At 41.0% G+C, this 15,478-nt stretch overlaps 1 protein-coding gene across 1 annotated transcript in view; it reads left to right on the top strand.

Annotated features, from left to right (window-relative positions):
• Window positions 1–15,478, top strand: part of HECW1 (HECT, C2 and WW domain containing E3 ubiquitin protein ligase 1) — a 236,178-nt gene that overhangs the window by 102,224 nt on the left and 118,476 nt on the right. The window contains exon 4 of the mRNA XM_005425695.2: window positions 6,462–6,556. Coding sequence (XP_005425752.2) covers window positions 6,462–6,556 — 95 coding nt within the window. The remainder of the gene's footprint in view (window positions 1–6,461; window positions 6,557–15,478) is intronic.

Below are 15,478 nucleotides of genomic sequence, written 5' to 3' on the forward strand. Positions count from 1 at the left end.
CTATTGTTTGCATGGAGCAGCAGCAGGCCTACATGATGGAAATAAAAAGTACCATGTGTCAACACTGTAAGTACAAATTAGATCTGCCAGTAATAACTTTACATTTTATCTTTGTTATGAGTATTAATTCTTCTCACAACATTGTACCTGACAGGGCAGGTACAATATCGTGAGAAAATACTAAAAATTTATCTAAAAACTATTGATGCTTACGGAAAGGCTCATGCTGATGCAGGAATGCTAGGTTTCACCTCTTTGTGTTGCACAATTTACCTGCTCTCTATGCTTCTAGTGATATTCATAAAGAGGAGATGGGCACTGGAGGCAGCAGCAGGTAGAGAAGGGAGGTCAGGCATGAGAGGTGGACATGAGCTGCACATCAGGTTTCACAGGTAGCTGTTGATACAGTTTATACATTGTGCTGCTCCATGCTGCCTGAAGTGACTCTCTTTCTTCTTAAACTTTGACTTACTTACTCTTTCCTGTCTGCCTTTCCTTGCTTTGTTTCCTTTTCCCTGCTTTCTTTTCTTCTAGTCTCTTTTGGTCTTGTTTACATAGTTGTAGTCTCTCTGCTTTCTCCCCTGTCCCATTCTGTGCAGTAATTTTGTTATAATCTCAATCCTCCCTTCCCCTCCCCTCAAAGACATTGCTTAGTCACTTGGTTCTGCATATAAACTGCCTTTAATCTCTCTCTGTTTTGGTTTCCCATTGTAATTCCTTGTCCTGGTTTTTTCATATGCCTCTCCCAGTTTCCCTATTGTATTCAAACAGTTCTACCCCCTCCATTGACTCACAGCCTTTACTTTGACACAAGCTGTCTCCACTTCTAGAGATCATTGTGGCTGCTTTAATTCAGGATGGTACCAGAGCGATTTGATTGTAGCACAGCATCATATATTTGTTTATTCCAGTTCTGAGTCCTCTCTAGGGAAATCTTTATGATTCATAACTTAATTGCTTTGCTGTCTGTTTTGGTTCACTTGGTTCCCAACCACTTACCAGAGACAGCTACCTTTTCATTACTGGTTTTGACACCTTTCATTTTTTATGCACAGTGTTTGCCCAAAAGAGCAACAACAGCTCTTTTAGTAATAGATTGAATTGATCAAAAATGACTCAGTTTTTAAGACTGGCATTACTTCCCTGAGAGGTTTTTACAGCAGTGAGAAATGCCTACCGAATGCTTAGTCACCTCAGCCATTTAACTGAAACAAAAAGTGTCATGGGAGTAAATCACAACAAGGTTGTGGAAGTGCCCCAGGTGCATCACACGCTCCTAGCAAACACCAGCTGATGCTTCCTGCCTCCCCCAAAGAATATGGTCTTCCTTGAAATACTCACTAGGGTGTTCTGGGGCTTTTTTAGCTCAGCAAGAGAAATTGTGTAATCTTGGCAGAGTTTTTTTATATTTGAAAGAATAAAACCACCTTTAAGTGAAAACTAAGCCTCTGAGATCAGGTTGACCTTAGTAAGCATGGAACAGAGAATTAATTATAAGATCAAGTGAACTTTTGAGAAGACATTTAGGGCAATTTTGATAACTCTGAAGGAGTAGGAATGGAAGTATTTTAAAGGGTATCAAATAAACCAACAGGACAAATAACACTGACAGAAAAGTGGCTGGATGGTGGGAACTAGGCAACCTCTTGGAGACTTTCAACATTCAATACCTCCAGCTGCAATTCATCAGCAGACCCTACTGGATTTTATCTCCTCACACATCAGTTTCATAAGGAATCCAGTGTTTTCAGGGGCTGAGTGGTTGCACAGCCAGTGTAAACTATTGCCTAAGTTATGTTCAGGTGGTAAATTAATGTTCCAGTTAATTTGCAAAACTGATTTGGTAACTGAGATAACTCAGAGATTTGATAGTGAAATCATTTTTGTGAAATTAACTTTTTTTTCTTGTGAGAGGGATGAAGCCCCATGGCAGAGTTTGTCTGGCAAAAGTCAAACTTCTCAGTTCTTTCCTCTGGATAGGGAGTGGTCTCTGTGGTGTCCAGGGATGAAGTACATCTCTGTTCCCGTCCCTTCCTCATAACCTGTGTGGCCCACACAGCTACTTGGTGCAAGGAGGAAAAGAGAATCACCCATCCTCTTGCCTGGTTCTGATTGTCATGCCTTGCTGCGCCTTGAGGGCCTTCCTTTGGGGCAGCTGTATTTTTTATGCATCTGTAATAGCTACAGTGGTGAATCTGAGCATAGAACTGGGGATTTTCGTATTTATACCAGAGCTGTAACACAGTCAGTGTATGACAGTGTCATGGCTCAACCCCAGCCGTCAGCAAAGTCCCACACTGCCACTTGTTCCTCCACCAATGGGATCAGGAAGAGAATTTGAAGGGTAAAAGCCAGAAAACTCATGGGCTGAGATAAAGACAGTTTAGTAGGAAAAGCAAAAGCCATACACACAAACAAAGCAAAACAAGGAATTCTATCACCACTTCCCATGGGCAAGCAGGCGTTCAGCTATCTTCAGGAGAGCACGGCCCCATCACATGTAATGGCTGCTTGGGAAGATAAACACCTTCGCCCCAAACATTCCCCCTTTCATCCTCCTTCCTCCCACTTTGTATACTGAGTGTGATGTCATGTGGTCTGGAATATCCCTTTGGTCTCTTTGGGTCACCTATCCCAGATGTGTCTCTTCCGTCTTTTCTATGCACACCCAGTCTAATCCTCAGTATGGCAGTACAAAAAGCAGAAAAGTCCTTGGCTCTCTGTGAGCCCTGCTCAGCAACAGCAAAAACACCTTTATATTATCAACCCCTGTGTTCAGCAGAAGTACAAGACATAGCCCCATACCAGCCACTGTGAAGCAAATTACTCCAGCCAAAATTGGCACAAATGGAGACACCAAGCCTGGTGTAAAGGGAGTACAATGTTGTTTTGTTCTTTATCCATGTGAATTGCTGGGTAGTTTGGTTGTTGCCACGGGCATCTCATCTCTTGGAAGATTTGCCAGACTCACTGACATTTTTCCTAATTGAAAGAAGAATTTAACCTCATTACTTTCTGACTTCAATATCATAACTACATTTCTGGTCCAGTGATCTCTAAATAATTAGAGATGAAAATTACAATGGTACACATTTATTTATGTCTGGGGATTAACTAGACAACACCTGCTCTTGACCTGTGCACTCTGCCATGTAGCTAGGGCAGCAGGACAGAGTTAAATGTCTCCTTTATTCCAGAACAAGGTATTCTACAAGGCTACAATCGAAACAGTCTTTGTAATTACATATTATTTGCAAATGCCAGCTGGATGATATTCAGGTTAATTTATATCACTGCCTTACCAATACTTCCAGTGTTTTCTGTTCATCTGTAGAGGCAGTGGTACCAAGCCCACAGGTTTCTGCACCTGTTTTGGAAATGTCTCAGAGGTGATTCAGGAATGCAAGAGCAATCTTCAGATGGATTAAAATGTTAGGACTATGTTGCAGTGAAAAACATGGCACCAGCAATGTTGTTTGTAAAGAATGGTTCAAGGCCAAAAAATGGCCAACTAGCATCCTAATAGCATTTTTACACCTAAAGAAATTGTATATAATTTTGCAAGCTTTATACTTGATAAAGTTTCATCTCTCCATTGAAAATAGACATTTGCGTAATATTTTCAATCTGAAAGCAATATGAGCAAAAAGGGGAGAGAGGAATCTAGAAAAAAGAAAATGTTGTTCCCCTGATGCTTCTAGAGCAATTTCTCAACCCATGAAGGCCTCCATACGACATTTTCTCTCAGATCTGTTCTCTGAATGAAATCTTTGCCGTTCATTAATCACCACCTCTACCACTGCTTGATGAATGGCTCCAGCTGTGCCACTGTTTTGGATTGAGGGAGACGCATCTCTCTTGAGTTGCTTTCTTGTGGTTTCCAGCTGTAGGTGGGCAGTTTGGTTGCAAATACGTGAAACTGAGAGGATCCTGCAATAACCACATGCTTTTTTCCAAATACATTTTCAGTCATCTTAGTTATGCTTTGTCCTTGAAAGTGGTACAAATATCCAGATTAACTGCATATGGACATATTATCTCTTTCTGTTCTCTCTAATACTTTTAATTTAATTAAATGGGTTCTTTTAAAATTTTCCTGATGCACATGCTAACTGATTTCCTACTTGTCAACCTATGACAAGATCTCCTGCTGTAGGGTCTGAACATTGTCATACAAGCTAATACCCAAAGTTATATTTTATTAACTACAGAAGTTTTTGGTTTTTTTTTTAAAGGCTTCTCTTTATTCTAGTTCTCAATGTTCCATGAAAACTGTAGCTAAAAATCTCCGGGGGAGAAGAAAATTAAGATTTGAATAATTGGTGAGAACTGCATGTTTTAGCTATTGTGATATCCTCAGCTTTTGCTGTCCTCTTAGCGAGTAAATGAGTTAGCTGCTGAGCTGTTAAATGTCCTGTAGAGAAAATTACAGTGTGAAAATACAATCTGGACTTGCAGTTTTTCTGTCCCACAGGCTCTTCCAGCTTTTTTTTGCTGCCAAAAGGAAACAACTGCTGCTCCCAGGTGCAACAGCAGGGTCGCTGGCTCAGCTGTACTGACACCTCAAGTAAATCTCTTAAAGTTGTAGAATTTCATTTGGGGTAGAGTTATGAATTCAGCCCCAGAATGGGCCCCACAGCCCCTCGTGGAGGTGCTGAAGGACTCTGTATTCTGTTCCAATTCTTGTGGAATGCTGTGAAGTAAATGGGACACATGTACACATCGTGAATATAGTGGGAGAGGCTGTATTTTCACTGTATGAGCGAAATGTGCAACTGGAACGGGCTGTGGGGATGGAAAACATGGTTTTCACAGATTAAGTGTGCTGGCACTGTGCTTCTCATCAATGGACAAGGACTGGGAAGCCCCCTGAAAGTGAGTAGTGCTCAGAGTACTTGGGAACATCACCTCTTTGTTTTTCTTTCCCCAAGTGACATCTGAAAGTTGGGAAGGCTTTACACTTCTAAAATTATTTTGTCTTTCAAAAAATATCAGGATTTCTCTTTCCACCTATGTTCCTGTGTAGGTACCAGGGTAAGCAATTCAGGCCTGTGGTTTTGAGGGTGTCCACTACTTTTGCTTCCACCTGGACTGCTACATGGCTGTTTCTTGGATCTACAAACAGCAGATCACAGCACCATAATCTGTGGTTGCAGTCTCAGCTCTTAATATTTTTTGTCACAGCTGCAGTGATTTGAGTAATTTTGTAACTGATATTAAAACTGCAATGCAACTTGTATGTTAAAACACGTAAATGGGATTTTTTTATTGTTTTCACACATGGGCTGTAACTGTAGTTACAGTGAGCATTTTTGTGACTCTACCAGCAAAGGCTGGTGTTTTCCCTGAGCTACAGCAGTAGCTGCAAAGCAAGGTCTTAAGGAAAGTCTTGGAACAGATGAACATTTCCATGTCATTATCCAGTTAAAACTAGAAGATGTGAAAGCTGCTTTTATTTAAACAGGCATTTTTCAGATTCCACAAACATACCTGTTACACATGTAACACTGCATAAGTGCTGGGTCCCAACTGTACCGAGGCACATACCAGGCTAGTTCACATCTAGTTTACTGTGGAAGAAAATTCTTGCATGCCAGCAGGCAGGCCAGGATGAGGTCCAGCAAGTCACCAGTTCCAGGCATGTAGGCAAATAGCAGCACTTTGCATCTGTTTCTAGTCACAGACCAACACAGAAGTTGGCTGGAACTGTCATTCCTTCTTGTAGCAGACAAGAAAGTGGGGTTGTGAGGGGCTGATTAACAAGAAGCTGTTTTCACTTCTGTGCCTTGATACGATTATTGAGATGAGTTTCCCTCAATATTATTTATTTGAATGCCAGTGCATGTGGCAAAAAGCAGCACTATGAGTGTCAAAACTCATGACCTTTCCTGTGTTCCTCACCTAATTTAGATCTTTAGAAGTCAGTGGAAATACACTAAGGCAGGGTCTGGTGGTACTCTGCTATTCCTGAAAATGCTTTAATGTAGTAACTGTCAAAGCAGTTCATCTGTGGAGATCTACATCCTTGCCCTGACCAAGGCCAGAACAAATTGGCACAGTAAAACCTGTCAATGAGCAGCTATGCAATCTTGTCCTAAGGAAGTTCCTAAATTTCTCTGCACATTAGTGCTTGGTATGTCTGAACAGGGAAGATTTATATGTTCCTACTTTTTTTCTCCTAAAGGATGCTGAACATGTGCTCTAAGGTCTGTCTGTGGTAACTTTGGCTCAGAAGAGGTTTGGATTTTAACTTTTTTAAATCCATGAACCAAACTCCAAATTTCACCCTGACAAAGGGGAAGATCAGAGGCAGGAGGTATCCTGTTGTGCCATCCAGCCAGAAAGAACCATTTGCAACTTAGCTGCTTGCCAACCCTGTGCCTATGAGCTATAGTTGGTCATGCAGATTACCCCTGGCAATTTTTCTAATCCTAAATATCCCTTTTGGTTTTTTTTTTCAGCTGAAACAAAGATCTGCTTCAAGTACTACCATGGCGTGAGTGGGGCACTACGAGCCACAACTCCAAGTGTGACAGTGAAAAACAACGCAGCTCCTGTACGTTATGTTTATTTTTTTCCATGTATGTTCTATTGTCACTGTGCTATGCCTTCCTTTCCCTGTGTGCTTTATATATCTTTATATCAAATCTGAACATATTTGCTCTTCATTGTATTGTGGTACAGAGTCTTTCCATGAAGATGTGGGTTTGTATGCCAAGAGAATGTAGATTCAGCTCTGAATCTGTCACTGATAACCTCTCTGATCTGAGGCAAGTCCCACATCCTAGCTGTATCCTCTTCTGTAAAGTTTTCTTCTCTCTGCTGGGTGCTGTGAGATTTGGGTGATACCCCTAGAGGATTTCGGATCCTTGGACAGTAAATACAGTAAGTGTCCAGAAAGGGAAAAGATTTTCCTCTTTTAAAGTGATTTTTTCAAAATGAGCATTTTTACAGCAGTGCCTCTGAGTTCCAGGAACAAGCAGACTGTGACATGCCCCCATCAGTTGTAAGAGGTAGGCTCTTGGGACCGAAGGACCCAACATCAAAGGACCGAACATCATTTTTGACAGATTGAGGTTTCACTAAGAGCAATTTTGGTTTGCTAGAGCCTAGCAAAGCTCTGTGGCTTAGATAGCTCTAAAAAGCTATATATCTAGTCTGGTATTGGGAGATTTTATCACCCTGAGAGTGAAACATCTTTTAGAAGCCCACAAAGAGACTTGATGACCTCCAAATCTTGTCTGACCTTGCTGACAGTGTTTCACTGCATGCCAGGCTTGGCAGAGACCCGCATGAGCTGAGAAGCTGTATTCCAACCAGCATAAGAAAAAGACTAGTTCAGATATTGTTTAGTCTGGAAGATGGGTTCAGGAAAGAACTGTCTTACCTGTGGGTGTCTGTCAGTTTCAGTGGATATCGCTTAATTTTTTAGCCTTTTTTTAGTGTTGTTTGTTTTTGTTGCTCTTGTTGTTGTTGCTTTTTTGGTGTAGGTTTTTGATTGCTTTTTCTCCCCAGTCCAAACTTAGTATTTCTAAAAAGGCTGAGAAGTCTCCCATGCTGTGTGTTGGCTGTATCTGATTCCACCAGAGCCAGAAAGAATTCATTTTTTCACGGTTGAGCCATGAAAAGACATTTGGTGGTTTCTCCTTGCCTTCTTTTGATACACAATATAACTGCAAACTAGATGTTGGGTAGGAGGTGCTGGCACATCCTTTAGGGCTAAAAGGCATTCTTGTCTCATTGCGCCTTTCTGATGTGCTCATGGTGAAGCCATTCATCAGTTTTAGAGCCTGGAGAGTTTCATTTAGCTGCCTTCAGAAGAACATTAGGATGTGGCCTTGGATGTCTTCATTTTGAGGGATGCTGAAAAGTTCTTTTTAGCCTGTAGTGAGTCACGTCTTGTTGCCCCAGGACTTGTTGCTGATTTCCCAGTTGTTGAAATTTAGTGGGATAATGTCTGCCATTGATTTAGTCCCTGTCTTCTCTGAAAGGTAAGCCAGCCAACCCAGGCAGTAAATACTATTATGCTGAGAGATTAGAATTTGTTTTTGCATTATTCTCATCCATGTCTTAGACCTGAGTTGGAGCCAACTGCAAAATTTTTCAGGTCTAGTATGGAAGGGTTACTCTTTAGTTATTAAGTATCAGCAGTATGTATGAAATTAGTAGAAGAATGTCTGAGACCTGTGCCTTTGTAATATGCAAATAGGTAATCTCTCCAAGTTCTTTAGCTGAGACCTTCACATACGTATTTATGGGGAAATAAAACAGCCATTCACTTTCAGCCAAGGCAGGACTTGTGTTTGAAGGAAAATCCTCTTCATAAAGTACTCATGGTCTTCGTAAAAATCAGATGAGGGCTGCCTATTATGACCTTTAGTTGAGTTTACTGTACATAACTAAAAACCAAAATATGATTTAAAGCGGTATCAGATAATGGTTTTCAGTTTGAGGACACAACCAGTGTCCTTGGAAATAGCATTCTTTTTCTGTAATCTTCTAGTTTTTCCTGCCTTTCTAGGTTTCAAAATAGCCTGTGTGGGTTTTTTGCAGACCAGAGCGGCCAGCAGTGCTGTAGGTGCAGCATCTTTTTGTCTGTTGTTTTCTTCTTCCTGATTTTGTTGCATGACTTATTTGGTGCATTGTAAGGCAAATACTAAGCGAAGACAGCAAAAGCAACGAAATGGCAGCAAAGGTTATGCAGTATGAACTTGGACAGAGCCTTCTGTATGAGTGCAAAGAGGAGGAAAAAGTGCTATAGATTTTAAAGCTCCTTCAGAGTTTGGAAAAAAATACTGGGCTGACTCTTGCCTGTGTGAAGACTTTCAGCTAAATGTGATCCTCCAAATTCCATTCCCAAATGACACTATCAGATGGCTTTCTCCATCTGCCTCTCTGCAGTACATGTCCAACCTTTATTACTGAAGTATTTGAATGTTTTATAGCATCCTGTACCATTGGCACATGGTGTTACTCCCACTGCAAAGGTGGGGAAGGGGATAACAAGGGATCTGCTCAGCCCTACTCTTTTCTTGGCTCTTGTGGGCCTCTGCACTAGCTGCTGCTGGGAGTTGGATATTGCCCTGCAAAGTGCAGGCATTATCTCTAGAACTGCAAACACTCACCTTGGACTGTGATTTCACTATTTTGTGCAATCAGTTAAGGGCTGTGACACTCCAGCACCATGCCTGTAGCTCATCTGAGGTCCCTGACACTTCTTACCCTAGTGAGACTTTAGACATGGGGCCCTTCTTGATGGAGGGGGATGTATCAAATTCCTCAGTTGTTCTCATTGCTCCAGGGGTTCAGAGCACTGCCCCAGGGTGTTGGGCATGGCATTTCTTACAGTACCAACAAAAGCTGTGGTCTTCCAACTGCCGTGGCCTCGGTGCAGACAGGGCCTCTACTGCTCAGAGGAAGCTTTCTTCAGATCTTGGGACAGCTTCCTCCACATCCCTTCTGAAAGAAGCCATCCTGTGGTCTGTGCTTAAAAATTGACCCTCTACTGCAGCCAGTAGGAGTGTAAGCAGTGTCTGATGTCTATTTTTTCTAAGTGTGTTAGGAAAAATAGCTTTACAGGGAAATCTCATTAGGGATCTTATTGCGAGTGTCGAGGCTGAAGTGTTTTGAAACCAAAGAGAATTTTGCCACTGTATTGGTAGTGTCATAAATTCACTGACTGTTGCACGGTCAGTACAGGGAAGGAGGCTTTGTGTTGTTTACATAAGCAGACCTTTTTGTTTGGCACAGCTTAGGAAAAAGATCCAGAGCAGGTGTCCTTTGAGAAGCAGCATTTGAGGACAGGTAACCTTCTAGGGACAGTGTTTTTACTGCTAGCACTAACTCATCTGCAGCTGATGCCAGAGCCACCCAAGTGGGTTCTGTCCAAGCCTCCGAGCGCGTGGCAGCTTCTGCATCAGGGGCAGCAGCTGGCATATTGGCTGCTTAGTGTGTGTCCTCTCAAAAAGTCTGAAAACACTGATAACCAGTAGTATCCTAACACCACGATCTAAAACAACAGCAACAAAAAAAAAGAACCCTCCATTGTCTGTCTGACTGCAGTTTGCTGCAATTGAAAAGGGAAAAGAAGCTGGAAGTAGTCATGCTGGGGGCTGTAAGCAGTTGCCATTCTTGTTCACATGCTGCTGAGACTGTCTTTAACTGGTAGTTGAAAGGAATCCCACTTCCAAAGGGGAAAAAAAAAGCTGCTGTGTAAGTTGGTTGTCTTTGTATAGCACCAGCGGTGCTTTAGGCTGAGTAGCATCTCACATTTCTTGTCTTATGAATGTTCTGCTCTGTTTGAGTTTATCCCCTTATGCTGTAACCCAGTTATTAGAGCTGCCTTGCCTGCTGATTAGGATGCCCTGCAGTTCATTTGTTGGTGAAAAGTCCTGTCATATTTTATTACCTGTGAATCATCAGGCTTGAATATCTGGGAATGAAGGGCTGTGCACTTCGGCCAATTCATACATGGCAGAAGCTTAAATGTGAATTTGGGGCAGCAGATAGGCCTGGGGATAATGACCAGCAAAAAAGAGCACCTGCAATTCTGGAAAAAAAGAAAAGGAACATCCTGGCTGGCTCCTTTTTTTCTGAACTAGTGGAAAGCAGTGTTGCTTGTGCATGGGAATACTACTAAAGCATAAACATTACCATGGTATGGATGAGCAAACAGTTTTCTCAGTAGAAAAGAGCATTTTCGCAACATCTGGAATGTTCCTGTATTTGTTATTCTTCATTTATTCATAATATTGTCACCGCTGATTCAACTTTACATCACACATCGTTGTAGAAAGAAATACAGGTTACAGCAATTAATTCTAGCAATAGGGAAGTGTTATATTGTTAATATAAAAATAATCCAATCTGAACAAGGTTTTCCTCCAGTAAAATAAAGCTGGCATGAGAACAGCATGCAGAAGAAGAACCTTTTTCCCTAAGAGTTTATAGCCTGAAAAGATAAATTTGATACAATTAAAAGGCAGTAAATGGAGAATCAATGCTTTAGCCTCAGGACAAATGTCTTCACTAAATTGGGAGCATTCACTCGCTGTGTATTTGATGCAAAGAACCTCAGCTGATTGAACCTCTGGAGCTTTCATGCCACTGTTTCTGTCTCACAGATCGTGGTGGGACTTGTCAGATACACTTGGCATTGTGGGAAAAGCTGTGTAAATTGGAGCTGATTGTTGAAAGAGACCTTTTCTTTGTTATGTTTGTGTGGAAGTGCTGCCTCAGCTGGGTTTCCCACAGCAGGAACTACTGCTTGATAAGCTGCTGCTATTTGATGATGACTGATCATTCCTGAGGACTTCCTGCTGTAAATATTTGCATTGCGTGCTGTCACGTCAGAGCGTGGGCTGCCGAGGAGTGTTTGATAATGAAGGATTCTGCTTCATTTCCATACGTGTGCCGCAAGACAGGATTTTATGAGAGTGTGCATGTACAGGCAGCTGTATCTCTCATTCTATTGGAAGGCTGGATTTTAAAATCTCACCTGTGTCTTCTTTTTCACTTCATGTCTGATTCTGTGATGAGTGAATTTTAAAACTGTCCATGTTTCTAGGACATTGCTATAGAACAAATGTAAAAGTCTGATTTGGAGGGTGTAGGTATAATTATACTTCAACAGACAGTAAATAAAGAGGGAAGAGAAACTTCTAGTGGCTTCTGCACTGTTCAGCAATTGAGGTTAAAAAAAGTTTATGGAAAACACAACATGAGGCTGCTGCAATTAATCACAGCAAAGAATGCAAGCCAGGTACATCTTTAACAAGTGTAAGTGGTGTACCTTGAAAGGCTCAGCATTTCCAGGGAGGGAAGCAGCACTTCTCTGGAAGCTATGGGAATGCTTAGGTGACTGAATATTTGTTAAAAGTGAGTAAGAGAATCCTCTTTCCTTATCTTGAGGTGAAGAAGTAGCCAGAGCTCCCCCAGCTGCAGCTGCCTTCCAATACAAGGCAAGGAACAGCATTGTTAGTGCCAGCAATGTTCCCTATGCATCTCCCCCTCTTACCTGTAAAGGTTAGTCATTCAGAAATGAAAAAAAATCGAGCCAAAATGAGAAGGGGAAATAACTGGAAAGGAAGCAGTCAAATACAGAGGTCTCTCTGCCAGCATATGGTCCCTTTCCAATTTAAAAGGACACCTAGCAGAAAATATGTATGCTAAGAAACAATTGCTGAAAGAGAGTGGATTCCCTGATTAACCATTTGAGGTGAATAATTCTGAAAAAAGTAACTGATCCATAAACTGTGGAAGGAAAGTGACCTGTGTGGGTTTCTCATCTGTTGGAAGTACCTGCCCATTTTGGGTTGTCCCTGATGCAGGATTTGTTTCACAACAGCAGCGGGCTGTCCACACCCTGTCTGTATATGTGCTCATACATTGCCACTGGTGTAGCCAACAGCATGAAGTGGTCTAACATGAAGACATGAGTCTTTGAATTCAAAGAAATTTTTACCCTGACTGGGGAGTTGTTTTAGCATTTGAACAGACAGTTCAGTATGTCCTTGGTTTTCCATAGGCATTCAAGGAGCAATTTTGTCATTGTGTGCAAAAGAAAATTATGGTGTCTAGAGTTAGGAAGCTGTCATAGCTCACAGAAGTTGGTCAGAGAAGTTTAGTAGTACCACTTAGAAGGGAATTGACAAAGATTGGATGTACACAGGGAACACTAGCACTTTCATATTACAAAGTCCTGTCTGCACTCATTGTATACTTGCTTTGAAATGTTCTAGAGAAGGAATACACCAGCCATTTCAGTGGCTACAGCTAACATGCATTCAGAGGGAAGGGGGGCTTTCCTGGCAGAATTTGACCCCACTAGCTACATAATATATGGGATTGATTTTTGATATGAGAACTACTGTCAGCATGCTTCTTACATCTGAAAAATGTCATTAATTTTTGGTTTTTTTCGCTTCCATATTGTTACCTTATAAACCCACAGTAATGTTTTACAGCCTGATTTGGTCATACACAGTTCATGTTCAAGCATAGTTACTCCCATGAGCAGCCTCTTAATACTTGCACAATTGAGCTCTTAGTTCACTGTAATTACATTTTTGGTTATGCTTTTCTATATCCTAATTATCACTGATTCAAAGAATTTGAAGGTTAATGACACATCCAAATTAATTCTTATTGCCACCTCAGTAACACAGGCTCTTTCTCAGTATCTAGTTATATAAAGTCTATTGTATTTACACTGCAATTACCCTGTCATGTAGTGAGCACTTCATTTATACGAATTAGTGGAGTTGGAAAGCGTAACCAGGATGTAATTGGTCCTCCGGCTGCAGCATAAGTACAGTCACTATGTTATAAATAATAACCTTTTTCTTCCTTTTAGTTTCCCTACTCTCTTTTTAAGTAGGGATGGTTGAGATTTTCTTTAAATATTAGGAAAACTCATTTGTAATGAAGGTCTCTTCTGAGTGCAGTTTAATAATACTTGCTTTTACAGTTCTGATTTAGGTGTGGAGCATGTGTTGAAACCCCACTGACTTTACTAGAAATGTTTACTGATTTTCTTTCAAAACAGAATACAATTGGCAAGTAGGGTCACTAGCATTTTCATCAGTACAGATTTCAGATGTATCAGTGGCTAAATAAGAAATTATCCAGGTCCATGCTCTTGGTGGCTTTTTTCTCTATCTTGTTATTGACTTTTCAGCTTGGTATGGTTGAAACTCCTATTATCATTCATTCATAGATTTACACCCTTTTTGAGAGGTAAGTGCTCATAATTTATTATCTAACAAGCACAAATTGAGTAGGGGAGGTACAAACAATTTTCTTTGTGAACATTGATTTCCTGAGCAGCAGCCCATAACTCTCAGTATGCAGGTATGTGTGTTTTTATTGTTCCACCCCAGGAGGAATATCTCTGCTTTCCAGCACACAGCTGTTTGCATATTTAAATGTTATTTAACTTATCAGTCTTCATAATTTCCTCATTCATCCATATGAAAAACAGGTTATTTGATCATCTTAATGGAATTGCAAACACAGAGACCTAAAATTAGTCTTAGCATCAAAAATCAAAATGGATTGGAAAAAACTTTATGTGACAAATGCTCCCAAAATACTTCTCAGTGTTTCTTCTGTCCAAATCCACCTGCATCTTTCACACAGATCTTCAAGAAGCGCATACCGGGAGAGAAGGGAAGAGCCTCTTGCACAGTGCGTGTGGGCTGTGGGGCAGCAGGTGACCAGGGATCAGTGCTGCTCTTCTCTGGAATCTGATGCTTGTCACCAAGGAGGCACTAGCTTTAGTCCTCTTTTACCACTGCAGGCATGCTTAAATTCCTAGTAGCTTCACACAATATGTTGCTCTAGACATAGCTGCAATGGATTTAAACAGGAAAGAGGTGACATAAGAAAAAGCTGGCATCTGTTAAATTATTAAGTAAAATAATTCTGTAAATGTTCATCCCTCAGACTTTTTCCTATTGAGTTAGTCCAGATGCACAGTTCTGCAGATTTAAAGCAGAGTAGGACAGAACAAAAACCAGGGTCAATGCTACCATTTGCCTTCCATTAAATTGTTGTCCATTTCTTGCCCTCTCATGGACTCTACCTAAGCAGCACTAATTGTGGAGCTGCTGAGCCATCCCTAAGTATCCCTGGCCACACCCTAGTCTTCACTGTGCGGGTCACTTGCGCCAATTTTGGGCTTCTCCCTGGTGCCCTAGTTTCTTTGTATGTGTTTTTTCAAAGAAAACACTTGGGTCAAATTTAACCTTTCTGGGCATCTGATACTGTATGAACTTCTAAGTGTAGATTTAGAATTGCTTAATTAGCAGACTTGCAATACAGCACAGAGTTAATATGAAGAAATAAAAAGTATGACAGATGGGAACTGGAGTGATTTTATTTCAGCAGCACCAAGGAGACCATTACACAAGCCATTTATTTGTTAATGGGTTCAATAAGAGTCTGATATTTCCCAGCCACTTGCTTTTGGAATGTCTCTTGTTACGGTCACATAATAGCCACAGTAATATCTGCACATCATATTGCTCCCTTCTGTGGTTTAGTAAATTATGGAGAGATCAGCAACTGTTCAGCACACTGCACTGGTGTAATCATCCTTGCTTTGGCCTTTTCCATTCTTAGATACTCTCTCATTAATGAAAAACAATGAAGTTCCTGACATTACACAGTGGGTCTGAGGGCAGATATTTTAGTTTTTGAAGGGAGAAGAAAAGAAGGATTTAGACCTGGGGAGTACTTCAAAGCTGAAGGTGATAGAGTGCTGAAGGAAGGAATGAAGCACCTCCTGCTGCCTCCTTTCTAGGAATTACTTGCTGTGATAGGGCATGAATCTGATTGTGGGTGAGCACAAGATAAATTACCAGGGGTAGTTTAGACTACATGACACAGCTTTCTAGTATGTTTTAGTTCAGAAGTTGCAAAAATATTTGCTTTGATGTTCCTTTACAAAATAGATTCTTTCTACCCTTTTTCCCTA

Source organism: Geospiza fortis, unplaced genomic scaffold (assembly GCF_000277835.1).
Source record: "Geospiza fortis unplaced genomic scaffold, GeoFor_1.0 scaffold265, whole genome shotgun sequence".
Taxonomy (NCBI): Eukaryota; Metazoa; Chordata; class Aves; order Passeriformes; family Thraupidae; genus Geospiza; species Geospiza fortis.